At 42.2% G+C, this 26502-nt stretch overlaps 2 protein-coding genes across 3 annotated transcripts; both read left to right on the forward strand.

The window, feature by feature from the left end:
* Positions 1-8988: 8988 nt before the first annotated feature.
* LOC127327436 (peptidyl-tRNA hydrolase, mitochondrial) lies at positions 8989-13898 on the forward strand. Its single transcript, XM_051354208.2, has 8 exons — positions 8989-9251; positions 9656-9740; positions 10536-10603; positions 10683-10733; positions 10814-10887; positions 13113-13171; positions 13253-13329; positions 13513-13898. Exons 1-8 carry the CDS (start codon positions 9018-9020, stop codon positions 13678-13680), a joined length of 816 nt encoding a protein of 271 aa, XP_051210168.1. The 5' UTR covers positions 8989-9017; the 3' UTR covers positions 13681-13898.
* Positions 13899-14372: 474 nt separating this feature from the next.
* On the forward strand, positions 14373-16675 carry LOC127327437 (glycosyltransferase BC10-like). Of its 2 annotated transcripts, none has more exons than XM_051354209.2 (4): positions 14373-14495; positions 14611-14729; positions 14822-15437; positions 15862-16675. In XM_051354209.2, the coding sequence occupies exons 3-4, from the start codon at positions 14829-14831 to the stop codon at positions 16510-16512; spliced, it is 1260 nt and encodes a 419-aa protein (XP_051210169.1). In that variant the 5' UTR covers positions 14373-14495; positions 14611-14729; positions 14822-14828; the 3' UTR covers positions 16513-16675. The 2 variants fall into 2 exon arrangements, with proteins under 2 accessions (XP_051210169.1, XP_051210170.1); XM_051354210.1 differs by having other exon boundaries at positions 14468-14495; positions 14611-14725.
* The last annotated feature ends 9827 nt before the right edge of the window (positions 16676-26502 follow it).

The following is a 26502-nucleotide window of genomic DNA, read 5'->3' on the forward strand; positions in this document are numbered from 1 at the left end:
GAGTTAGTAGCACAAGCATCATCACAAGACATATTAAGAAGAGAAGGTAACATAGCATGCTCTTTTAAATATGAAGCTTGTAGTTGCTCATATGACTTGGTGAGGATAGAGTGTTCGCTCTCCAAGGCCTTGTGGGCCTTGTCTAGATCATCTAGATCCTTAACAAGTTTATCATGGCCAACACCAACTTTGAACTTTTCATTTTTAAGCAATTTTAATTTAGCTTTAGCATGGTCTCTTTCTTTAGTGAGTTTAGCAAATATTTCATTTTGAGACACCTCAAGGGTTTGAAGTTGCTCCTCAAGAGAGGCTACGGTCTCTTGTTCTTCTTCAAGATCATTCTTTAAAGATGCTACATCATCGGCATACTCTCGTTCAAGAGCACCCTTTTTATCAATGGTGTTCTCATGCATCCAAATAAGTTTTTGGCTCTCAATAGCGGTAGTCAAGATTTCAAAGAAGTGAGAGCTAGCAATTTTATCTTTGTAAAGAACCTTGAATACACTCTCACCTTTATCGCGTAGAGAGACAACCCAATCCTCTTCTTCATATTCATCCTCATTCTTATCACCACGAGACATATTAGGTTCCATGGTAGGAGGTACCGTGGAACCCTTGGCCATAAGGCATATATGAGGACCGTGAAATAAAGATGAGGAGTTACTTGAGGCTCCTTTCAAGATCTTGTCTTGACCAATAGAATCTTTGGTTTCCTCTACATTGTTAGACACACAACAACTAGAGGAAATAGAATCATTTTTATCATGGCCACAAGACAATGCAAGCATATCATCATTAGATTTTTTCAAGCAACTTACACATGATATGCAAGGACTATCAACACAAGCATGTAAATCATTTCTAGTGCTAGATGTGTTTAAGTCCAAAGATGAACCATTGCAATGAGATATAGATGAAGGATCATCAATAGTAAGCTCAATACCAACATTGCAATTTCCATCACCACTCACCATATCATTACCTTGTGTCTTGAAACACTTTGGTGAAGTGGATGAAGATGAGAACTCATCACGGCCGGAAGTGGAAGCAATACAATCATCCTCAATGATATTGGACACATCATATTTATCTCGAAGCTTTGTCCATAATTCATGAGCGCTCCCAAAAGGCATGATTGAAGAAGTAACTACATTGCTCACAACAATGGAAAACACATGAGAAGCAAGAGCATCGAGACAAGAGTTTTTCTTCTCCTCATAAGATAAATTTTGGGGATCCTTAGGAGAAGAAAAACCCATGTCAAGAAATCGCTCCATGTTCGGGGAAATACCCCGCAAAATATTAAGCACATAAATTTTCCATAGATCATAATTTGTGCCATCAAATATAAACAAGTTATTGTGATCTAATCCCCTAACCGACATCTTTACTCTCAAGGCGGTGAAGCCTAAGAATGAGAGACCTTGCTGCGATACCCATTGAAAGGACACGGATGTCGCCTAGAGGGGGGGGTGAATAGGCGATTTAAAACTTTTACGAGATGGGCTTAACAAATGCGGAATAAAACTAGCGTTTACTTTGTCAAGCCCAAAGCATATATACTATGGTTCACCTATGTGCACCAACAACTTATTCTAAGCAAGAGTTCACCTATGTGCACCAACAACTTATGCTAAGCAATACAAGCAAGTATGTGATAGCAAGATATATATAACTTCAAGCACGATGGCTATCACAAGGTAAGGTGCATAAGAAAAGAGCTCGGGTATAGAGATAACCGAGGCACGCGGGAGACGATGATTTATCCCGGAGTTCACACTCTTGCGAGTGCTAATCTCCGGTGGAGAGGTGCGGTTGCTTAGTGCTCCCGAACGCCACAAGAGGCTCACCTTGAGGTGTGGTTGCTCGATGCACACCAACGCCACAAAGGCCTCACCCCAAGATGCGGTACTCACACCACACACCGAACGCCACGAAGGCGCCTCACCTAAATCTCCGGTGACCCTCGCCACAAAGGCCTAGGTCACGGTTCCACTAAGGGATTTCCTTCGAGGCGGAAACCGGGCCTTACACAAAGATTGGGGCACACATCCACAACTTAATTGGAGGCTCCCAACAAATCGCCACAAAGGCCTAGAATCCGTCTAGGGTTCCAAGAACCCAAGAGTAACAACTTCCTTGCTTTCACCTCCACGAATCACCGTGGAGAACTCAAACCGATGCACCAAATGCAATGGCAAGAACACCACAAAGATGCTCAAGTCCTTCTCTCTCAAATTCCAACAAAGCTACAAAAGCTATTGGGGGAATAAGAGAGGAAGAACAAAGGAATTCACAAAGAACACCAAGATCAAGATCTAGAGAGTTCCACTCACAAAGAGATGGATTTGATTGGTAGAAATGTAGATCTAGATCTCCTCTCTCTTTTCCCTCAAATGGGGGCAAGAATCATGGAGGGATTGAGAGATAGAGCAAGCTTCTCTAGTTCAACAATGGAGGAGAGAGAGAGTGAGAGAAGCACAGCCCAAGGAGGAAGAAGGGGGTATTTATACCCCCAAGAAAATCGAGCCGTTTGGGCAAAAACAGGGGCGGATATTCCGGCCCAAGTTGGGGCCGGATTATCAGGGGCCGGATAATCCGGCCTCGGGGACAAAACCTGGACAAAATCCGGCCAAAAATCCGGCCCCTATCCAGAGCTGCTTTTCTTCCGGTCCTTAGACGATTTCGGGGGCCGGATATTTCCGAAATATCCGGCCCGGATAATCCGACCCGGATATTTCCAAAATATCCGGCCTAAGAAAGCTGCAGAAACACCAAAACTAAAACGGGCATAACTTTTGCATCCGGACTCCGATTTCGATGATCTTGGGCTCGTTGAAATCACAACAACGAGCTCTACAACAATATGCATAGAAACATCATAGTCCAGCAAAGGAGGATAGAAACAAATGATGAAAGGTTTGACCTATCTCAAAAAGACATACCGGTAAAACCTCCAATCTTGAAAATGCAACAAGTTGCCCATGGATAAACCATTCTCAATGAACTAGAGCTTGTCATGAGAATAAGCACAAGCTCTAAAACATCACATGGATAAGATCCAAATAAAACCAAGAAAGATGATGAACCAAACTCGAAAACGCAACAAGTGATCTATGCGAAATCCGTTTTCGATGAACTAGAGCTTGTCATGAGAATAAGCACAAGCTCTAAAACATCACATGGATAAGGTCCAAATAACAACCAAGAAAGATGATGCAAGGATGCAAAGGTTTGAGCTCTCTCCGAACGATACGATCGAGTTACTCACTCGAGAGCCCTCTTGATAGTACGGCAACTAAACTATAAACCGGTCTCCAACTACACTATGAGACCGGTGAGAAACAAACCCTATCAAGAGCAAACCTTATACTTGCGCATTCCACTTGAGCTCGATGACGACGATCTTGACCTCAACAAGATGGAACGCCTTTCTTGCTTGTGCTTGCTTGACGAAGTCTTGTGGATTGCTCCCCCATAATCCACCATGGGAGAGCTTCTTCTTCGGCGCATCTTCACATATCCATGATCACCATATGGATGGCAAGACTCAAGCAAAGGATCTCTTCGAGATGGCTCATCTTGAACTTGCACTTCATTTCTTCATTCTTCATCATGTTGATGTCTTGAAGTAGCTTGAGGGCTCACTTCATCTTCATCTTCAAGACATACTTGACACTTGATATCCTTCATCAATTTCTTCTTATTGCAACCTTGAAGCCAACATATGGTTCAAGAATTGCCTATGGACAACTCCTACAAATATAACTCAATGCAAACATTAGTCCATAGGGATTGTCATTAATTACCAAAACCACACATGGGGGCTCCATGCACTTTCAGTGTGCATCCGTGTTAGTACTTGGTTTATGCTATGATCATGATCTCTTGTAGATTGCGAAGTTAACTATTGCTATGATAGTATTGATGTGATCTATTCCTCCTACATATGCATGAAGGTGACAGTGTGCATGCTATGTTAGTACTTGGTTTAGTCGAATTGATCTATCTTACACTCTAAGGTTACTTAAATATGAACATTGAATTGTGGAGCTTGTTAACTCCGGCATTGAGGGTTCGTGTAATCCTACGCAATGTGTTCATCATCCAACAAGAGTGTAGAGTATGCATTTATCTATTCTGTTATGTGATCAATGTTGAGAGTGTCCACTAGTGAAAGTCTAATCCCTAGGCCTTGTTCCTAAATACTGCTGTGTTACTACTGCTTGTTTACTGTTTCACTGTGTTACTACTGCTGCAATACTACCACCATCAACTACACGCCAGCAAGCTATTTTCTGGCACCGTTGCTACTGCTCATATATATTCATACCACCTGTATTTCACTATCTCTTCGTCGAACTAGTGCACCTATTAGGTGTGTTGGGGACACAAGAGACTTCTTGCTTTGTGGTTGCAGGGTTGCATGAGAGGGATATCTTTGACCTCTTCCTCCCTGAGTTCGATAAACCTTGGGTGATCCACTTAAGGAAAAACTTGCTGCTGTTCTACAAACCTCTGCTCTTGGAGGCCCAACACTGTCTACAGGAAAAGGAGGGGGCGTAGACATCAACCTCCACAAATGAAAGGTCTGCTGAACTGGTACAAGGGTTACATAAAACATAAAAACGCCAAAGATTATATTTATGCGGAAGTTGGATATGAGCATCACTTCAAACAATACTCTGTACAAATTCATCTGAGTGAATTGTTCCAGCTTTTCAATCTGCGCGAGCTCGACAAATCTATCATCAGTTGCTACGTTCTGTAAGTGATTTATTTCTACCCCATCTCGTTCATATTGCCTGCACTATATATATATATATATATATATATATATATATATATGTCCTAACTATATTGTTGTGTCCGCTATTATACATGCAGATTGAAGATTAAGGAATGCAGAGTAAGGAGCATCCATGATGTTGGGTTCATTGACCCACACATCGTTAATGGATATACGTTAAAGCATCACCCCGCCGACGTGGAGAAAGACCTGTGGCGGTTTCTTGAAAAGCAGGAACTCAAAAGTGATATTCTATTTCCTTACCATTTTGGGTGAGTGTTTATGTCTTGAGCACATTCTCTTTTGTTTACTCCATGCATGGTATGTGGCCGGCTAATCGATGAGTTATGCATGACATACTGTGCATGTATCGTGTCCGCAGGTTCCACTGGATTCTGCTAGTAATTAAAGTTGACAAATCAGAATGTCTCGTCCACGACTCTCTGAATATGGATAAGGCGGAGTGGGCCGACATGAGACAAATGATTCAAAAGTAATTGTTTTCATTCATTTGCGTTCTATATCGATCGGCCTATTTCGTTCATTTCCTAATTAAGCTTCAAGTAATTAACTAATAACTCTCTTGTTCATTTAATTTTCTTTGCCTCGTAGGGTTTGGAGACGGTTCTCAGATACAAAGGTCGGTGAATTCAAAAAAGAGCTAAATTTCATGCGGTCAAAGGCTAAGAATGGTGGCGATATTCAGCCACCGGGAACCAATCTGTGTGGATACTATGTTTGTGAGATGATCCGGAGATACACCTCTGAGCGCGTTCCGAGTGATCTCAATGCTCAGAGGAATAACCTCCGGATGATGCTTAGTCCAGAAGCTCGCTTCCGACCACTTCAAGAGGAACTAGCTGGATGGTTCAGGAGGGAAGTCCTCGGTCCTAAAGGAGAACACCATTGCGAGGATGTAGAACTATACATGCATTAAATTATGTATGGAAACTTGTTCAAACTTGTATATGGTCATCCGATGATATTGAATATATATTGTATATTCCTCTTGAATTCTTTTTGGTTCTAATTTCAAATTTGTTTGAAATTGTACATTCATATGCATGTATATATGTAGTACCGTAGAATATGTGAAACTCCTTCAAAATTACAATAAAGCACAAAAGAAATAAAACAATATACAAATTAAACAGAAAATATGTTTAGGGGGGGGGGGGGCAGGTTTAGGGGGGGGCCTAAAACCCTAAACCTGCGGCGGCCTTTAGTCGCGGTTGGCCAGAAGAACCGCGACTAAAGGTCCTCCGCCCCGACGGTCGCCTGGCGCCCACGTGGACGGGCCTTTAGTCGCGGTTCGTAAGCAACCGCGACTAAAGGGGGTGGGGGGGGGGGGGGGGGCTTTAGTCGCGCTCATTTGGTCGCGGTTGCGCAACCGCGACTAATGGCAGTTGCGAACCGCGACCAAAGGCCCTTTTTCCACCTGTGGATAAATAGAGAATTGTATTTCTATAGCTATTACAAATTCTATAGCTATTACAAAACATCAATTAAGAGGAGATGGGAAAGAAATGGAGATAGCGAGTTGTTGCACTAATGAAAAATCCAGTACGGGTAAAAACCCATTGCCAGGATCCAACCAAGAGCCAGGGAGAAAGTATCATAGGTTTTATACAATATAAGTATACTTTGCAACACACAGCCACAAACGCCACAGTCCACAGGGAACCAGCAAAAGCTAAACACGGGAAATCCAATAGCCCGGAAAAATACTCAGGCATCACGAGTACGAGAAGAAGATGAGAGAATCAACAACAGCCCGGACGGATCTGACGGCTCACATGCACAAACATACTGGAATGGTAATATGGTACACACGGTACAGAAGATGGGAAATGCACACAAAGAAGACGGCCCTGCTCCATATGGAGATGACAGCATGCATCCGCTTGCTTGCTACTAGCTAGCTGCGACCTGCAGCTAGCTAGCTCGATTTTTGGGCTGCTACGGCTTCATGCACTCTATAAGGCACTGGCTTGCCGTGGACTCGCATGTGGTGACGCAATCGACTAACGTTTCTCCTGAGTTGACTAAACCGCACTTGGGAAGGCAGAGAAACGAGAAATTCCTGTCGCAGAGGCTAAAGCAATCCGCCGCCATCAGAGAACACGAGAGAGTCCGCGTGCAACTGTTGGGGCATGCGGTAGCACAAGCCATGCCTCTGGAAGCCATGCAATCGATGCATGTTTGGTCACGACACACCTTAACCCCGAGGCCGCACTTGGACCTCATGCAGCCGATCTCGCAAAGTCCTTGACCTTCCGCCGTCTGCACCACCATCATCATCACCACCATCATGCTGCTGAGGGCAAGGACAGCGGCGACCTTAACAACGGAGGCACCCATCGATACGATGTGATCGATCCACCTATCAGCAATGAACTGAGGATAGGAAACCAAAGGAAGAGTGAGAAAGCTAGACGGGATGTAAATGGTATTTGTAGGCTTAACCGAACGGCAAATGGAGGTGGATGAAGACGTGGGGTTGAGCTTCAAGTCAAGGGAATACCACTGCCGGCCGGCTCTATGCCTCTATTAGTATGAATGAAATCAATCTACAACAACCGTATCAAATTTGATATGATCCCAATAGACTAACAGATCTCAAACGTGGAGCATGCCCACACAGTTGACTTGCATTGATAGGACATATTATGTACTCAAAAGAATGGAGATCCTTTTCGCTAAGTAAATGAGCATGTGTCACGCTAAGTATTACACGTTTGACTTCAGAGAGGAGATTTTTGACGATCTTATGTTTTCATCGTGCTGCCTGCAACATTCATTGCTCTTAAACCATAAGTTAATATGGTAAAATGAAAAATAGCTATGCCGACGGCACAGGACTGAAATATGTGCCGTCGGCACAGGCCTGGCGCTGTTACCTCGCCGTTACGGTGGAGAGGTTGTGCCGACAGTCGAAACTGTGCCGACGGTTTTCCTGTGCCGACGGCTAACCTGCTGGCCTGGCCGGAACGGGTCCTGTGCCGACGGCCCCGATATTTTGCCGTCGGCACAGGATCTGGCCGTTGGCACCTCGGCGCGTTCCTGTAGTGCAACGTGATAGGATTGAGCTTGAGGGGAATATCACACCTTTCTTTTTTGAAAATAGGGACATCTCGGCCTATAGCCATCTAATAATTTATTAAGGTTCATTCATCCATTACAACTCATGTGGCACATAAGGTTGAGACATGTATCACCCATTTAAATATAAAGAAAAATATGTGTTGCCTTTGCTTCATGTTAACATAAGATCAAAACTTTTAGTTGCACTAATTGTATAAACCATAATTGTATAAACCAAGTGCAATCATTTCTTTATTTTTGATAATGGGCGCTTTCTTACTTAAAAGTATTACACCCGGCCTCTGCATAGGTAGGATGCACACAGCCGCATAGATCTAGTTTTTACAAACCACAAATAGTTGAAACTCTTAACAAAAAGTACTAACAAGAAATGAATATAAACACGACCACAATGAAGGAGGGCCAATCCACAGATCACGCTGCCACCCCTATTGGAAAAAATATGCCTCATCGTAACCTCCAACCGTGTATACATTTCCGTAAAGAGGTCAGGATGTTCCACACACTGTAGAGGCGACCACAAATGAAGCGTAGCTGTGCAACGGTATATGACCTGCAAAAGAGAAGAACATTTATTGTTTAAAACTTTATCATTTCTACATAGTCATAGCGACCAAATATAAGTGTGTATAATAATTTTGTTATATAATAGAATAACTAATTAAAAAAATGTTAACTTATATATTGTGGATGAGATTTATTCTATCTAATCTGGATGAGATTTGATTAAGCTAATATGAAAGGTTAATTTATTCCTTCTATATGATGTGGATGATAGTTTTGTTCCTTTTATATGCAAGCAAAATTAAAACTAAATTAACCTTTAGCTCGAAACTACCCCCAGATCGTTACAAGCTGAGTAGAACCAAGTTTTACAGCTTCACCTTTAGCTCGACTCAGTTTGCAGCCCTAGCCAGAAGACATTGAGGAACAGCAGGCCGCCGAGCTGAAGGACGCTCAGCCCAATAGATGGAGCGTACTCAACAGGTCAAAGAAAAAAAAAACTAGTCAGAGAAAAAAAAAACTGGTGGGATACCGAGTAGGATTCAGACCCGGCAACAAACCTCTTTTATAGGGAACAAACCAAATATAATTGTGTATAATAAAAAAAAAAACGGCGGCGATGCGGCTCCTCCCCGGCGTGCCCGCCTCCGCGTCTGCTGCGTCCTCCCGCCTCAGGCTCCCGCGAATCCCCTTCGCCCGCTCGAGTTCCGGAAGCATGGCGGCGAACGGTGCCGCCGCCTCGGCACCATCCTCTTCGTCGGCCAAGGCCGGCGACGGCGGCGCGGCCCGGAAGCCGTGGCTGTTCGTCGGGCTCGGGAACCCCGGCAGGATGTACAGGGGGACTCGCCACAACGTAAGATTTTTAGGGCTTTCTCGTTTTGAATCCAGCTTCTGTGCGTTTTCAGCTGGTACCATCTGTCCTAGTTAATCACGACGCAATTCGTTAATCGCGGTGCTGAAAGTTGCAATTAATTGACACAGTTTAAACTATTATCCTCGAAAATAGATGTTACATGTTTGGAATTGGAAAGTGCTGCTTAGGCTTGATCCTAACCTTTTCGTCAGGGTAAAGGACTAAAATGTGCTGTCTTTTCTGTTGCTTGGCTAGTGGTTTTCACATAGCTGTGTACTGCCCTGGACCTGTCTAGACTTTCAATTGAGAACGATAAATACCAGGAATAATGTCCTTATTTAGTCTATAGTCCAGATTGCAGTACATCGCTATATCATGCTGTAATAATCATTTTGCTTTTGCAGGTTGGGTTTGAACTGATTGATGCCATTGCAGAAGCCGAGGGGATATCTATCACCAGTAAGCACTTCAAAGCAATGGTTGGAAAAGGTAATTTCAACACAAAATTTGCCGATTTTCTACAGTTGCAGCGGTGCAATACGTATTGCTTTTGAGGTATTACCTGCAAATAAACACTGCAAGAAAGATGGATGTAGACCTGCTCAACTTATGTCTAGCTCATTTCTTATTAGTTGCCTTTAGGTCGTTCTACTAGCAGTGTTGTTATCAGATGGCTTTGTGTTTAACTTGCTTATTAACTTGGCTAATTGTCCGTACACAGCTAATCAAATAAGTTTGCGTTGGTTTAATACTTGGTGTCAAATCGTTTTGTACCCTGGTGCAATTTACTATCAAATGGTGCAACTAAATGTTGTTGAGAATTATCACATTCTTGTTGTTTTCTATATTTTATTTCGGATTTGGGTATAAATGGGTACTAGATGTAAACCCATCATTTGTAATTTTATTCCGTTCTTGATAAAGGTTCTTTAATTACATTCAGGTACTAGTAAGTATTTCCACCCAATTTCTTCACTTAATGTACTAGAAGAAGTATGTGCATCCAAATTGTTTTGTATTACCACCATTACGAATATACATACTCCCTCCGTTCCACAATTCTTGTTCTGGTTTCAGTTCAAGTTTGATTTGAACTAAAACCAAGACCATGATAATTATCAAACGGAGGGAGTACATCAGAATGTAATTAGTTCAGATTAGACTTATGCTTAAACATAAAACCTCAGGGGACACATAAATATAAAGGTCTCTGAAAGAGGCGTTGCTGGTCTGATTGCCTTGTATATATAGGCCTTAATCATTTTCTTTTTCCGTGAATTTTAGGCCTTATTGGTGATGTCCCTGTAATGCTTGCCAAACCGCAGACTTTTATGAATGCAAGTGGTGAGTCTGTAAGTACAACAACTCTAATACAGCTTAAAATCACTGTATCTGATAGTCCTTTTTACTGAATAGGACTGCCCTATGCAGGTTGGCCAGCTGGTTTCGTATTTCAAGATTCCACTTAATCAAGTTGTTGTGGTAAATATTGTTCTTCAGTTGATACGTTGTTATGTTTTCAAGTTCTAATTATTTTTGAAATGTTGTACGATTTCTTTTAGATCTACGACGATCTTGATTTACCCTTTGCGAAATTACGTCTACTGCCAAAGGGGGGACATGGTGGGCATAATGGGTACATATCTAACTTTTATCTCCTTCCCACCGTGTTCAGCATTATGTTGTTACTCCCTCCGATCCATAAAAATTGTTGGGGATTTAGTACAAAGTTAGACATCCATAATAAGTGTCAAGGGTTTAGTACAAAGTTAAATCCCTGACACTTATTATGGATCGGAGGAAGTACCTTCTTATATGAACTAAATAGAAACTAGGTCCGCTCAATGTCTTGTATAATGCAGACATAATTTATATATTATCATGTTTTAAAAAGGTCCCCATTTTCTCATCCTAGAAACATCCATGTCTAGTATTGTAAAATCCTATTTTTCCCATCTTTTGAAAACTTCTGGAAAATGAAACCACCTAAGACTTTGAATTAACTAAAACTCCAATTAAATATATGATTTTTCGATTTTAGGAAAGAAGTCCTCACTTAAAATATCCTTTTGTATTTTCTCCACGGGGAAAATCCTTTCTGAAAAGCCAACTACTAGTTTTCTAGAAAGAAAAACCTTTTCTCGTATTTAAGAACCGGTAGGGCCCAATCCAACCGGCTCATATTTCTTTTTCTTTTGTTTTCGGCCCAGCCAACCTAACTGGATCAGACCGAGCAGCCCAGCTGGCCAGCTTGGCCTTGTCGCGTGCGTGCCCTGGCCTAGCTAAGTCACTGCCTCCCCCTACCGCGTTGCCTCTCGGGAGGGCAAGCCCATTCACCCACCAGGCTGCGCCGCTCGCTTGGTTGGTTGACTGAGCCGAGTTGAGCACGTATTGCCTGATTTTGTTCGAAAAAGCTTGCACAATTCGTTTTTCAAGCCTATGTTTGTTGATACTCCTCTATCTTGACGAATTCTACTCCAAATTGAGTTCCCTTTGTTTCTACTTGTTCCCTACTTCAAGAAGCTCCCTTCCACCAACCTAAACCCCTATAATACCCATGACTGCAGCCCTCCTCGTCCAAAGTCGAAATCCTATTTTGAGCTTTTCAAACCTTTGTTCTTGACGCTTAGAGACTTCTTTGTTTGCCGATGAGCTCTACAAGAAAATTGTAGATCTACTCAAGGTTGTTCAATCCTGACAAACCTCACCTCTTTTCATCCGTCGTAGCCATAAAATTGCGCTTCCAAGTATTCATATCTGACGGAGTAAATCTTAGATTTCTTCCTGATATGAAAGTTGTGGGGAATTGGTAGATTTATCTACACATTTCAAAGCAAACTGGATTCGATGGAGAGAGCGCGAAGAAATCTTACTCTATCAGATCTGAAATCTTGGAGCGCAAAATTCTATGGCTACGGTGGATGAAAAGAGGTGAGGTTTGTCGGGATTGAAAAACCTTTAGTAGATCAATTAAATTGCAATAGAGCTTGTCAACAAATGAAGAAGTCTGGAAGCGTCAAGAGCAAAGGTCTGAAAAGGAGAGTTGAAACTAGAGTTTTGACTTTGGACAAGGATGGGCTGCGGTCATGGGGTATTTATAGGGGTTTAGGTTGGTGGAAGGGAGCGTCTTGGAGTAGGGAACAAGTAGAAACCAACGGAAGTCAATTTGGAGTTGAATTGACCAAGATAGGAGTTTGAAAAATATAGGGTCGAATAACAAATTTTGCATGCTTTTTTGCAACAAAATGAGAGTAGACATGGTCGACTCAGCTCGGTTAACGCAGGTGAGTGGCCTGCCTAGTGGGGCGAAGTGGGCTGGCCCACCCGGGCTTGACCTGCCTTGGCCGGCTCGTCTGGGTTAGGGCATGTGCAACAAGGCCGGCTGGCTGGGCCCTTCTGCCTGGTCCGACTCCGTTGGCTGAAATAAAAGAAAGTTGAGGTGGGCCTAGTCATTCCGGAATTAAAAGAAAGTTTGTTCTTTTTGTGAAAACGAATTGGCTTTTTGTGAAGGATTTTCTCTGCGGAGAAAATGCAGAAGGGTTTGAGTGGGGACTTCTCCCCTTATGCCAAAAAATAATATTTAATTGAAGTTTAATTTAATTCAAATTAGAAGCAAATATATCAAATACCAAATTAAGCTTATTCAATTCAAGGTAAAACAGAGCTATTTTCTCAGGATAAAATAAGTAGGCGATGCTGCAATGCATTACTGCTCTTCTCTTTGAAACAAATTATTTAGGGCACAAATAATATGAGGCTCCAAATAATTACTCTGAATTTAAACCATTTCTGGTTTGATCTAATTTCAAGTATTGTTGGAATCGTCACTTTTGTTCTTCTTTAAGATATGATGTGTTTCAGGATGAGAAGCGTTATCCATCATTTTAAAGAAAGCCGTGATTTTCCACGCCTAAGGATTGGTATGCTAGACGACCACTTGTTTAGTTCTTTTACCCTTTAGGTGACAAATCTGTAAATAACATCTTCTGATTGCTATGCAGGCATCGGACGACCAACAGGAATGATGGAAGTCATTGGTTTTGTTCTACGTTCGTTCACGGAGGAAGAACAAAAGGAGGTCTATTACTACTACACTGCACTGCTCAATTTTTTTAGCAAAGTTTATTGAACTGTATAATTTTGGTGCATGGAAAATCCCGTTAAGCATTCTCTTAAGCACCCTGTGATGTCTGAAACAATTTATTGGTCCGTACAACCAGAACAAGAGCTGACCCCTCTGTCTATCTTCAATCTCTTGCAGCTTGATTCCACCTTCCTCAGGTGCTTGCAAGCAGTGCGGATAATGTTGCTCGAAGGATTCAACAAGAGTGCGATCTTTGTAAACACTCCATGTCCACAGCCACCAGAAACGTTGGATAGACAAAAACAATCTGATATAGACAGCGCAGAGACTCAAGCTGAAGTGTAAATTAGTTTGTTCGGGTTAGAGAATTAGTCGGGTAGCTGCACATAGCACAAAGGACAGTTGTCCACGAGTATACATACATGTAGTATCCCAAACCGAAATTTTATCTTTTTTTACGCCTTTGATTGAAGGCATAACAGGAATATTATGAAATTGCAGGCTGTATCATTATTCACTAGAGGAGATTATCTATTTGTTCAATGAAGCCTGTGTTTCTTCTTGCTCCTGGTTTCAGATTATCTGTTTTCATGTGATGAGCCGCTAATAATACCCTATGTCTAACAATTGAGAGGATATCAGGAAATGCACATACATATATTCTAGCTCAGTCTTCGATTCTCTGGAACGTGGTAAGACTACCATGTGCTGGAGTGAAGAAATTGGGACTGGTGAGACAGGCATCTGCTGCATTTTAAAGATCATTCCGTCTTTCAGGTAGCTTTGAAAATGTTCTCCTCTACTCTGGCACAAAATACTTATTGGGGTTTCAGTACAAAACTTAAACTAAAACCACGACAAGTATTTTGGATCGGAGGGTCTCTATACCCATTCCCAAAAGCAAGTTGTGAAACAAAATCCATTTTGCAAAAGAAGGCTACGGGTGAAAGCTTCTGTGAAAGAAGACGAGGAGAATAGATTTTTTTTTTATGTGGAGAAAACGCTCTAGTATTGCTGGCGCGAGGCAAAATAGAAGCAACAAACCACCAGCGCTGCGTCAGTTAATCAGTTGCCGATTGGTTGGACAAGACGACACCTCTGTCTGTAGACTGGAAGCTCCTCCTCACCAGCAACAAGCCAAGCAAATCCCAAAACGAAAGGTCTGAAAACTTCTCCACCGATTGTTTGTTCCCTACCAGAGTAGAGTAGTAGCATCCACCAACGAGTCAACGTCAATCACATCATCAATTTAACTTGTTGTCTTCTTGGTTCTAGGACCGGCATGGGGAAGGAATAGGATCGTTGCCTACCCCATTAATTTTAGTTATTCCACTGCTCATATTCTGCTCACAAACCGCTCGTCCTCTCCGATCAGTAACGGCTGCTGCTCGTACGTACGCAACCCATCCCAACAATTTTTCGATCGGTGCACGCGAACGATTCTTGTCTGAGTTTCTCTGCTTTTTGCTGGATTCGTTGAGCTCAGGAGCAGCATGAAGGGAGGAGGAGCGGCGGCGGCGGTCGACAGCAGCAGCAAGGACGGGCACGCGACGGCAAGGGCGCCGGCGCCGCCGAGGAGCTTCGTGCTGCTGAAGCTCGTCGTGAGGCCGGTGCTCCTCTTCGCCGTGCTCGCCACCTGCTTCCTCGCCGCCGCGCTCGTCCTCTTCGTCCTCGGCGGCGGGGGCGGGGCCGTCTCCTACTACCGCCTCCCGACGCTCGCCGTGCCCGACGTGCTCCTCGCGGCGCCCTGCGCGGAGAAGGAGGTGAAGGAGGTGGAGGTGGAGCGGTGGTGGGCGCGGCCGGCGGCTCGGAGCGCGTGGCACAACATGAGCGACGAGGAGCTGCTCTGGGCGGCGTCGTTCGAGCCCCGGCGGCCGGGGCCGCGGCGGCCGTCGGGGCCGCGCAGGACGTCGGCGGCGCCGGGCAAGGTGGCCTTCATGTTCCTCACCCGCGGCCCGCTCCCGCTGGCGCCGCTGTGGGAGAGGTTCTTCAACGGCTCCGGCGGGAAGGAGCTGTTCTCGGTGTACGTGCACACCACGCCGGGGTACCGCCTCGACTTCCCGCCGTCGTCGCCGTTCCACCGACGGCAGGTGCCCAGCAAGGTACGCCCTTACCGAGGTCAAAGTTCGTTTCTTGCTCATTTTCGGCCTCGTCGCGATCGGATGAATCAGAAGCGTACACGTACGACGACGTGGCCCCTCTCCGTCGCACTCTGGTCTGAACCACACACGCATGACAAGTCAGAGTTTGACACGAGAGAGAGAGAGGCTGAGAGTGATGGCCAATTGACGATCATGACCCTAGCTGTCAAAGATGCCGTGGCCAAGAAATTTCTCCATGTGATGTGACATATTTCGAAAAATATCATCTTCTTCGATACATTGTTAATTCCGGTAATAACAAATTGCAAAGTGTGTGTACTAGTAACTAGCTAGAATTATTACCATCATTTCTTTCTAATCTGTATTCCTATTATTTACCCAAGACATCTTGATTGCACATTGAATATTCATATATGTTTTGCAGGCGACGAGGTGGGGCGAGGTGAGCGTGGTGGACGCGGAGCTTCGTCTGCTCGCGAACGCGCTCCTCGACATCGCTAACGAGCGCTTCGTCCTCCTCTCCGAGTCATGCATCCCTCTCCACCCTCTTCCCGCCATCCACGCCTACCTAACTCGCTCACATCATAGCTTCGTCGGGGCATTCGATGACCCGAGCCGGCTCGGGCGCGGCCGGTACCGCATCGGCCTTGCCCCAGTGGTGTCCCTCTCGCAGTGGCGCAAGGGCGCCCAGTGGTTCGAGATGGGCAGGCGCCTCGCCGTCTTCGTTGTCGGCGATGTCCGATACTACCCGAGGTTCCGGGAGGCGTGTCTGCCTCCGTGCTACGTCGATGAGCACTACCTCCCCACCGTGCTCACGATCGAGGCGCCCGGCGAGATCGCCAATCGGAGTGTTACATGGGTTGATTGGTCGCGAGGTGGGTCCCACCCAGCGAGTTTTGGTGTCGGGGATGTGGGAGAGGAGTTCCTGGAGAGGCTGGCGGGGAAGAAGGGGGAGAAGGAGAGGTGCATGTACAATGGGCAGTCGACAAATTTATGCTCTCTATTTGCAAGGAAGTTTGCGCCCAGCGCGCTGCAGCCGCTGCTCGAGCTTTCCACCAAGATACTCGGGTACTAGCTTGGTTAGTTATACACACTGGTGCATGTTTCCATCTTACCTATATTATATTCAACTCACCGAACGGACAATAGAGAGATATGATTCATTTTTTGATGTAAAAAAACCATGAGAATGATTGAGTTGACATATTTTGCTTAAATATACATATTCTGATAACTTAGGGCTTAGGTAATCAACACCATTTTTCTTCTCAACAATTTTCCTGGCAACAAACCGAGTTCTTGTAGGGTTACACAAGTACTTCCTCAATTCAGTAGCATTTACCTTTTTTTCTTTTACAATTGCTTATTACAAACTTTCTATGGTTCTCTTTTTTATTTTCCAAGTATCCAATCAATATGTGTGTAAAATTATGATTAGGGAAACTATTTGGTTCAATGGTGGCCTTGTAAAAAATGACATTTTTAAAAGAAGAATGGGCTACTGTACTTCTCAACAAAAAAGTAAACAATAAGTGAAACATTTTGTTGATCATGTCCACGTCCACTTTTGCAATGCACATTTGCTGCTTCTGCTTAATTAGTGATATAAATTGGCATACTGCGAACTTTTCTCATGTTAGGATTTTTATCGAAGCATTCTCCTTTTACATTGCATCCAAACTAATTGCTAAGAAGTACATGTAAAAATGTGTTGAACTACGATGATAGTAGAAACCAGATTTGTAATCCAGATTGGTGATTTGCTACTCTTTAACAGTTTTTTTTTCTACATTTATCAGTGAACTTTAGATAGTTAAACTATTTTTCTAATTAGCCTGCCCCAACTTGCTTTGGAAAAACGGCTTAGTTGTAGTAGTAATTGTTGTTGTAAACTATTCCTAATTAGCCTGCCAATTTACATAATGTCCTTTTGTCACTTTTCTTTGCTTAAACCTTTTGAAAATATGGACATCGTATCCTAACAATTTCAAGATCATCCGGGTGTACCGCAACAGACAAATTGTGCAACAACACCATAAAGGCAGCACGGCGAAGCATGCTTGTCCATATATAGTATTGATGATTATGTTGTCGGCATGCTAGAGAGCCTATTGAATCTGGAAATAAGGACCATCAAATACCAAAATTTGGTTCCTGTAAGAAAGTGGAAATTTAATTCAGCTCCTGCCTAATGATCTTTAAATCTAACATGGCTACCTAGAGGTCTCCACGTCTGGGAAAGCCTTGGCATAGCCCCGTCATACGACATTTGGGCAACTCAGCTTCTCGATGGCCTCGCAAGTGAAAATCTAGATATCCATTGCTCCCATCATCATATGGAAGATGCCCGCACCGTCAAGGTCCTTATAGGTATTACCTCCGTTGTCCGTTTAAAAGAGGATATGGATGTTTTTAGATGTATTTTAATTATAGATACATTCGTATCTACAAAAATTAAGACACTTATTTTAGAAATTAGAACAAATAGAGTATGAACCAATGAAATTCTTGTGTAACAATTTAAAAATTTATCGACCATTTCACTCTTTAGACCAGCCGATGTAAGGTCGATTGAAAAGGGACATGCCGGTCTCTGGCGTTATTATCTTTCCTCACGCCGTGGCTAAAAACTCTAAAATACATTTTTTTTGAAGCAATAACTAAAATAGAAGTTCATTCAGGTGGGAGCCTTTTGTTCCAAAAAAGAAAATTCAGAGCACAAAGTGTAGATTAAGAGCATCTCCAGTCGCGTCCCTGATGCGTGCAGTTAACACACGTCCGTTGGGAACCCCAAGAGAAAGGTGTGATGCAGACAGTAGCAAGTTTTCCCTCAGAAAGAAACCAAGGTTTATCGAACCAGGAGGAGCCAAGAAGCACGTTGAAGGTTGATGGCGGCGAAGTGTAGTGCGGCGCAACACCAGGGATTCCGGCGCCAACGTGGAACCTGCACAACACAACCAAAGTACTTTGCCCCAACGTAACAGTGAGGTTGTCAATCTCACTGACTTGCTGTGAACAAAGGATTAACCGTATTGTGTGGATGATGATTGTTTGCGAAGAACAGTAAAGAACAATTGTTGCAGTAGATTGTATTTTAGATGTAAAGAATAGGACCGGGGTCCACAGTTCACTAGCGGTGTCTCTCCCATAAGATAAATAGCATGTTGGGTGAACAAATTACAGTTGGGCAATTGACAAATAAAGAAGGCATAACAATGCACATACATATATCATGATGAGTACTATGAGATTTAATCAGGGCATTACGACAAAGTACATAGACCGCCATCCAGCATGCATCTATGCCTAAAAAGTCCACTTTCAGGTTATCATCCGAACCCCTTCCGGTATTAAGTTGCAAGCAACAGACAATTGCATTAAGTATGGTGCGTAATGTAATCAACACAAATATCCTTAGACAAAGCATCGATGTTTTATCCCTAGTGGCAACAGCACATCCACAACCTTAGAACTTTACATCCTTGTCCCAGATTTAATGGAGGCATGAACCCACTATCGAGCATAAATACTCCCTCTTGGAGTTACAAGTATCAACTTGGCCAGAGCCTCTATTAGCAACGGAGAGCATGCAAGAACATAAACAACATATATGATAGATTGATAATCAACTTGACATAGTATTCAATATTCATCGGATCCCAACAAACACAACATGTAGCATTACAAATAGACGATCTTGATCATGATAGGCAGCTCACAAGATCTAATATGATAGCACAATTAGGAGAAGACGACCATCTAGCTACTGCTATGGACCCATAGTCCAGGGGTGAACTACTCACACATCGATCCGGAGGCGATCATGGCGATGAAGAGTCCTCCGGGAGATGATTCCCCTCTCCGGCAGGGTGCCGGAGGCGATCTCCTGAATCCCCCGAGATGGGATTGGCGGCGGCTGCGTCTCTGGAAGGTTTTCCGTATCGTCGCTCTCGGTACTGGGGGTTTCGCGACAAAGACTATATGTAGGCGGAAGGGTAGGTCAGGGGGCGTCACGAGGGGCCCACACAATAGGCCGGCGCGGCCAGGGCTTGGGCCGCGCCGCCCTAGTGTGGCGCCACCTCGTGGCCCTGAAGGAGATATGCCCTAGAGGCAATAATAAAGTGGTTATTATTTATATCTTTATGTTTATGATAAATGTTTATATATCATGCTATAATTGTATTAACCGAAACATTAGTACATGTGTGATATGTAGACAAACAAGAAGTCCCTAGTATGCCTCTTAAACTAGCTTGTTGATTAATGGATGATTAGTTTCATAATCATGAACATTGGATGTTATTAATAACAAGGTTATGTCATTGTATGAATGATATAATGGACACACCCAATTAAGCGTAGCATAAGATCTCGTCATTAAGTTATTTGCTATAAGCTTTCGATACATAGTTACCTAGTCCTTATGACCATGAGATCATGTAAATCACTTATACCGGAAAGGTACTTTGATTACACCAAACGCCTTTTGCGTAAATGGGTGGTTATAAAGGTGGGATTAAGTATCCGGAAAGTATGAGTTGAAGCATATGGATCAACAGTGGGATTTGTCCATCCCGATGACGGATAGATATACTCTGGGCCCTCTCGGTGGAATGTCGTCTAATGTCTTGCAAGCATATGAATGAGTTCATAAGAGACCACATACCACGGTACGAGTAAAGAGTACTTGTCAGGAGACGAGGTTGAACAAGGTATAGAGTGATACCGAAGATCAAACCTCGGACAAGTAAAATATCGCGAGACAAAGGGAATTGGTAATGTATGTGAATGGTTCATTCGATCACTAATGTCATCGTTGAATATGTGGGAGCCATTATGGATCTCCAGATCCCGCTATTGGTTATTGGTCGGAGTGAGTACTCAACCATGTCCGCATAAGTTCACGAACCGTAGGGTGACACACTTAAAGTTGGATGTTGAAATGGTAGTACTTGAATATGGAATGGAGTTCGAATATTTGTTCGGAGTCCCGGATGAGATCCCGGACATCACCAGGAGTTCCGGAATGGTCCGGAGAATAAGATTCATATATAGGATGTCATTTTATGTGAATTAAAATGTCGCGGAAGGTTCTATGGAAGGTTCTAGAAGGTTCTAGAAAAGTCCGGAAGAAACCACCAAGGAAGGTGGAGTCCACATGGGACTCCACCTCCATGGCCGGCCAACCCTAGTAGGGGAGGAGTCCCAAGTGGACTCCCCCTTAGGGGGCCGGCCACCCCCCATATGGGAGGTGGAAACCCCACCTTTGGTGGGAGTCCTAGTTGGGCTAGGTTTCCCCCTCTTATGGAAGGTTTTTGGTTCGGGTCTTATTCGAAGACTTGGACACCAACACTTGGGGATCCACCTATATAATGAGGGGCCAAGGGAGGGGGGCCGGCCACCCAAAAAGACCACAAGCTGGCCGCCCCCCTTGAAGTGGCCGGCCACCCCCTCCCAAACCCTAGCCGCCCCCCCTCTCCTCCATATAGCCCGCGTAGCTTAGCGAAGCTCCGCCGGACTTCTCCACCGCCACCGATACCACGCCATCGTGCTGTCGGATTCAAGAGGAGCTACTACTTCCGCTGCCCGCTGGAACGGGGAGGTGGACGTCGTCTTCATCAACAACCGAACGTGTGACCGAGTACGGAGGTGCTGCCCGTTCGTGGCGCCGGAACCGATCGTGATCAAGATCTTCTACGCGCTTTTGCAAGCGGCAAGTGAACGTCTACCGCAGCAACAAGAGCCTCCTCTTGTAGGCTTTGGAATCTCTTCAAGGGTGAGACTCGATAATCCCCTCGTTGCTACCGTCTTCTAGATTGCATCTTGGCTTGGATTTCGTGTTCGCGGTAGGAAAATTTTTGTTTTCTATGCAACGTTATCCTACAGTGGTATCAGAGCTGTGTCTATGCATAGATGGTTGCACGAGTAGAACACAATGGTTTTGTGGGCGTTGATGCTCTTGTTATCTTTGGTTTGAGTACTTTGCATCTTTGTGGCATAGTGGGATGAAGCGGCTCGGACTAACTTTACATGACCGCGTTCATGAGACTTGTTCCTCGTTCGACATGCAACTTGTATTGCATAAGAGGCTTTGCGGGTGTCTGTCTCTCCTACTATAGTGAAGATTCAATTTACTCTTCTATTGACAACATTAGTATCACCGTTGTGGTTCATGTTCGTAGGTAGATTAGATCTCTCTCGAAAACCCTAAACCACGTAAAATATGCAAACCAAATTAGAGACGTCTAACTTGTTTTTGCAGGGTTTGGTGATGTGATATGGCCATAATGTGATGATGAATATGTATGAGATGATCATTATTGTATTGTGGCAACCGGCAGGAGCCTTATGGTTGTCTTTAATTTGCATGTTGAGTAGTATTTCAAAGTAGTTGTAATAGTTGCTACATGAGGTGAACAACCATGAAGCCGGCGCCATGAACCTTGACGCTACGCCGACGATGATGGAGATCATGCCCGTTGATGATGGAGATCATGTCCGTGCTTTAGAGATGAAGATCGAAGGCGCAAAGACAAAAGGGCCATATCATATCACATATGAACTGCATGTGATGTTAATCCTTTATGCATCTTATTTTGCTTAGATCGCGACGGTAGCATTATAAGATGATCCCTCACATTAATATCAAGATAATAAAGTGTTCTCCCCTCGTATGCACCGTTGTAACAGTTCGTCGTTTCAAAGCATCTCGTGATGATCGGATGTGATAGATTCAACGATTCACATACAACGGGTGTAAGCCATGTTGCACACGCGGAATACTTGGGTTTGCTTGACGAGCCTAGCATGTACAGACATGGCCTCGGGACAACGGAAACCGAAAGGTTGAACACGAGTCATATGGATGATATGATCAACATGTTGATGTTCACCATTGAAGCTACATCATCTCACGTGATGATCGGTTTTTGGTGTAGTGAATTTGGATCGTGTACCACTTAACAACTATGAGGGATGTTGTATTAAGTGGGAGTTCATTAGTAATTATATTAAAACATGAACTAATTATCATAAACATAGTCTGAGTAGTATTTTGAATTAATTTTGTAGTATTGACATCCGTTTTCTACCATGCGCTAGTCTTGTAATTGAGATAGAAATACTGTTAAAATCTGATAAGAAACTTTACGGATTGGTACCGTATTGTTAAAGAATCAAGAATTGATTAAGTCCTATTGCAAACTTTTAGTAAACCTCACATTATTGATTCAAAGAGCTATGGTTTCAATTAGTACCTAAATTTATCTTGTCTCCGTGAAACTTGAAGTTCAAATTTGTTTGAAAAGTAAGGAGCTGAAAATTTAGTTTTCAGAAATAATCAAGGTATGAGATATATGTGATATCTAAGACCTTATTGCAAGATGATAGAATAAAGTTTGGTGAGACTACATAAACTCATAAGTTTTATGGGAATGTACGAAGGTTGAAGACGCAAGGCGTCACAATCCTCCAACTATTGGGGCACTAACGATATTCGCATATCCATGAAGTGACCATCCTTAAATATGCACCGTTACTAAGACTCGTCGTTTCGAAGCATCACGTGATGATCGGGTGTGATAGATTCTACGTGTGCATAAAACGGGTGCAAGCTAGATTTGCACATGCAAATACCAAGGTTAAAACTTTACGAGCCTAGCATGTACAGACATGGTCTCGGAAAGTCGTCATGATATGATGGATAAAATTATGAGTGAAATTGTTCATCATATTACAAAGTTACTAATAGTGAAATCTGGAACACTTATCATATGATGATCAACTTCAAAGTAAGAACCTCAAGGTTATTGGTATTTGACCAACAAACCTAGAAGTTATTAATGTTGAAGTGTTTTTCTGAATAATGAGGAAAGCTAAAAGAGAAACTGCAAAAGATATTTTGGCAAAAAGAAAAGAAAAGACTAGAAAGTCTAGCTCAGGTGTATATAAATGATATACATATTATGGTTGTATTCCTAGTTAAGTCACACTATGAAATTCTTGGGTATTAGTACTATATTGGTTGGTATGAAGTGTCATACTAAACAACGCAATACAAGAATACAATGGCCTAAGTGACTGACAAGGAATATGATAAGGATGCACGTCTGGAACAAAATAAAGTGTTATTATGTTCGTCGTTAGCATTCTATCTAGCCCTTAGAATTTATAATAAAGAACTTAATAATTGTTATTTTGCTCTGGTCAAATGAAAACAATGGGTTGTTCAAATTATGATATTACTCCATGTACGATGGATAAGTTATTATAAATCTTAATGGTGAAACACACATACATAACACTGACGCTAAAATGCCATAAGGCAAATGATTTGAATTCCACTTATTTGTGGAACCGCCATTTAGGTCATGTTAGAAAGGAATGCATGAAGGAACTCCATGAAAATGGATTTTGGAGTCATTTGATTTTTGAATCATTTGGCAATTGCAAAATCTTTTCTAAAAGGTAATGACTGAAATACCGTTCATAGGCCGAAGAGTTGAACGGGCAACAAACTTAGTGGAAAAATACATGATGATGTATGTGGTTCACTGGGCATAGTTGTGTGCGGGAGATTCTTCTACTTCATGAAAACTTTCAACAATAAATTGAGTATATATATGTGGATATATTCAATAAGAAAGAAGTTTGAAACATTTGAATGGTTTCAAATAAATTTCAGCATGAAGTGGAAATCATCGTAATAGAAAAGTCAAATATCTATGATTGGATCATGGGGAAATATTTGAATTACGAGTTTTAACGAACATCTAAGAGAGTTATGAAATTATTCTACAACTCACGTTTCTTGGAGTATCATAATGATGATGGAGTATCCGAGAGATGTATCCAAACCTTGTTGGATCAATGATGAGATAAAATATTGATGCCATTATATTTTTGTGGATTATGCTTTAGAGACTACCGCTTTTACACTGAATAGAGCATCATCATGATCCGTTGAAATGACACCATACAAGTTATGGCATGGGTATAAACCCTAATAGTCAACCAAAATCGGATGAATGTCTTTGTTGGTTATCCCAGAGATTTAATTGGGAATTCTTCCCACGAGACAAAGACAAAAGTGTTTGTCAATGTTTCTTATTTCCGAGAAATTGTTTCGAGTGAAGTATTTGAGTGGGAGGACATTATAATTTGATAAGGTTTATGAACCTGAGCATAATGATCAGAGTAGCGCAGCATTGGAATTGGTTTCGAAAGCAGCCACGACGATCATGGCTCTCATGACTACAAAGTGTTTTAGCCATGTAGATCGAAGTACATATTGAACCTTGTAGGTATGGTTTACTTTGTGATCAAATAAATGATTTGTGGACAACTTGTCAAAAAGTTGTTTATGACAAAGTTCAAAGAGTTGACTACGACAAGATTAGATCTTCCGTAGCAATGCTTAAAGTCTATATGGATTATTCTAGTAAACACTACATATTTCCTTTATGAGATATGTTAGTAGGATGGCAAAATACATTACTTATCAGAAGTGTGTATTAAAGGTGTATACAAGATACAACCAAGAGTTTTGCTGGTCCGTGGAATACTAGATAGGTATACGACTTCAAATTGGATGAAGTAAGTATCACGGAGTTGAAATCTTCACCAGATGAAATAGTCAAAGAATTTTTGATTTCATCAGAGACGATGAAGAGGCTTGCATTTGCAAGAAATTAAGTGGGAGCGCTGAGACATATTTATAATACTTATGTAGATGACATATCGTTGATTATAAATGATGTAATTATATAATTGATTAAAAAGGTTTCATTGATAATTAATTTCAATGAAAGGATATGGACTGAAACAAATTTAGTGTCAAGATCTATGAAGATAGATTGAAACACAAAATAAGTTTAAGTCAAAGTACATAGAATGGATATTGAAATAGTTCAATATAGAAATATTAAGAAGATGTTCTTGTCATGTAAAGTTTTAGAAAGACTTGAGTGTATCTGACACTCAAAGAGTAAAAACACATGAGTGATTATAGATCACGAATAATATGTACACAATCAGATATCATGTGCTATAAAGTGTTATGAGAATTTACCAGAATGATTCATATGATGATCATTGGACGACAGTAAGAATATCCTTGAGTACTTTAGAAGAACTAAGGATATATATATATACTTTTGTATGAAGAAATGACAAACAAATCGCTGTAAGGTGTTACACCAATATTGTTTTTGTCACATATAAAATATAATTTCAATCTCAAATTAGACTAAGTATTGTTTAAAAGGTAGCACAATGAGCTAGAAGTTGTCTATGCTAGATTTAGAAGAGTTCTAAAATATTGTGATGGATTCTACAAAAGAAGGCAGAGTATGTCATTGTTTTGACAATGACAAAGGATGTTAAGTCAAGAGGTTCTTTGAGAACTTGGTGTAGTTCCGACAGAGTCAGAACTTTGAAGCTATATTGTGTGTGACAATATTAGTGACATATTTCAGACCGCGGAATTAAGGTTCCACCAGAAGACCAAACATATTAAAATGCCGACTCATTTGGAAATGAATGATGCGTTGAGACGCAAATGAATTACAAAATACATACGTTTCTGAGCGTGTCAGATCCGTCGACTAAAAACCTCTCCCGTGAGCAATACATGATAAAGCACCATAAGGCCAAGGTGTTATATCTTTACAAATGTAAACTAGATTATTGACTTTAGTGCAAGTGGGAGACTGAAGGAGATATGCCCTAGAGGCAATAATAAAGTGGTTATTATTTATATCTTTATGTTTATGATAAATGTTTATATATCATGCTATAATTGTATTAACCGAAACATTAGTACATGTGTGATATGTAGACAAACAAGAAGTCCCTAGTATACCTCTTAAACTAGCTTGTTGATTAATGGATGATTAGTTTCATAATCATGAATATTGGATGTTATTAATAACAAGGTTATGTCATTGTATGAATGATATAATGGACACACCCAATTAAGCGTAGCATAAGATCTCGTCATTAAGTTATTTGCTATAAGCTTTCGATACATAGTTACCTAGTCCTTATGACCATGAGATCATGTAAA

The sequence above is a fragment of the Lolium perenne genome, chromosome 1, assembly GCF_019359855.2.
Source record: "Lolium perenne isolate Kyuss_39 chromosome 1, Kyuss_2.0, whole genome shotgun sequence".
NCBI lineage: Eukaryota > Viridiplantae > Streptophyta > Magnoliopsida > Poales > Poaceae > Lolium > Lolium perenne.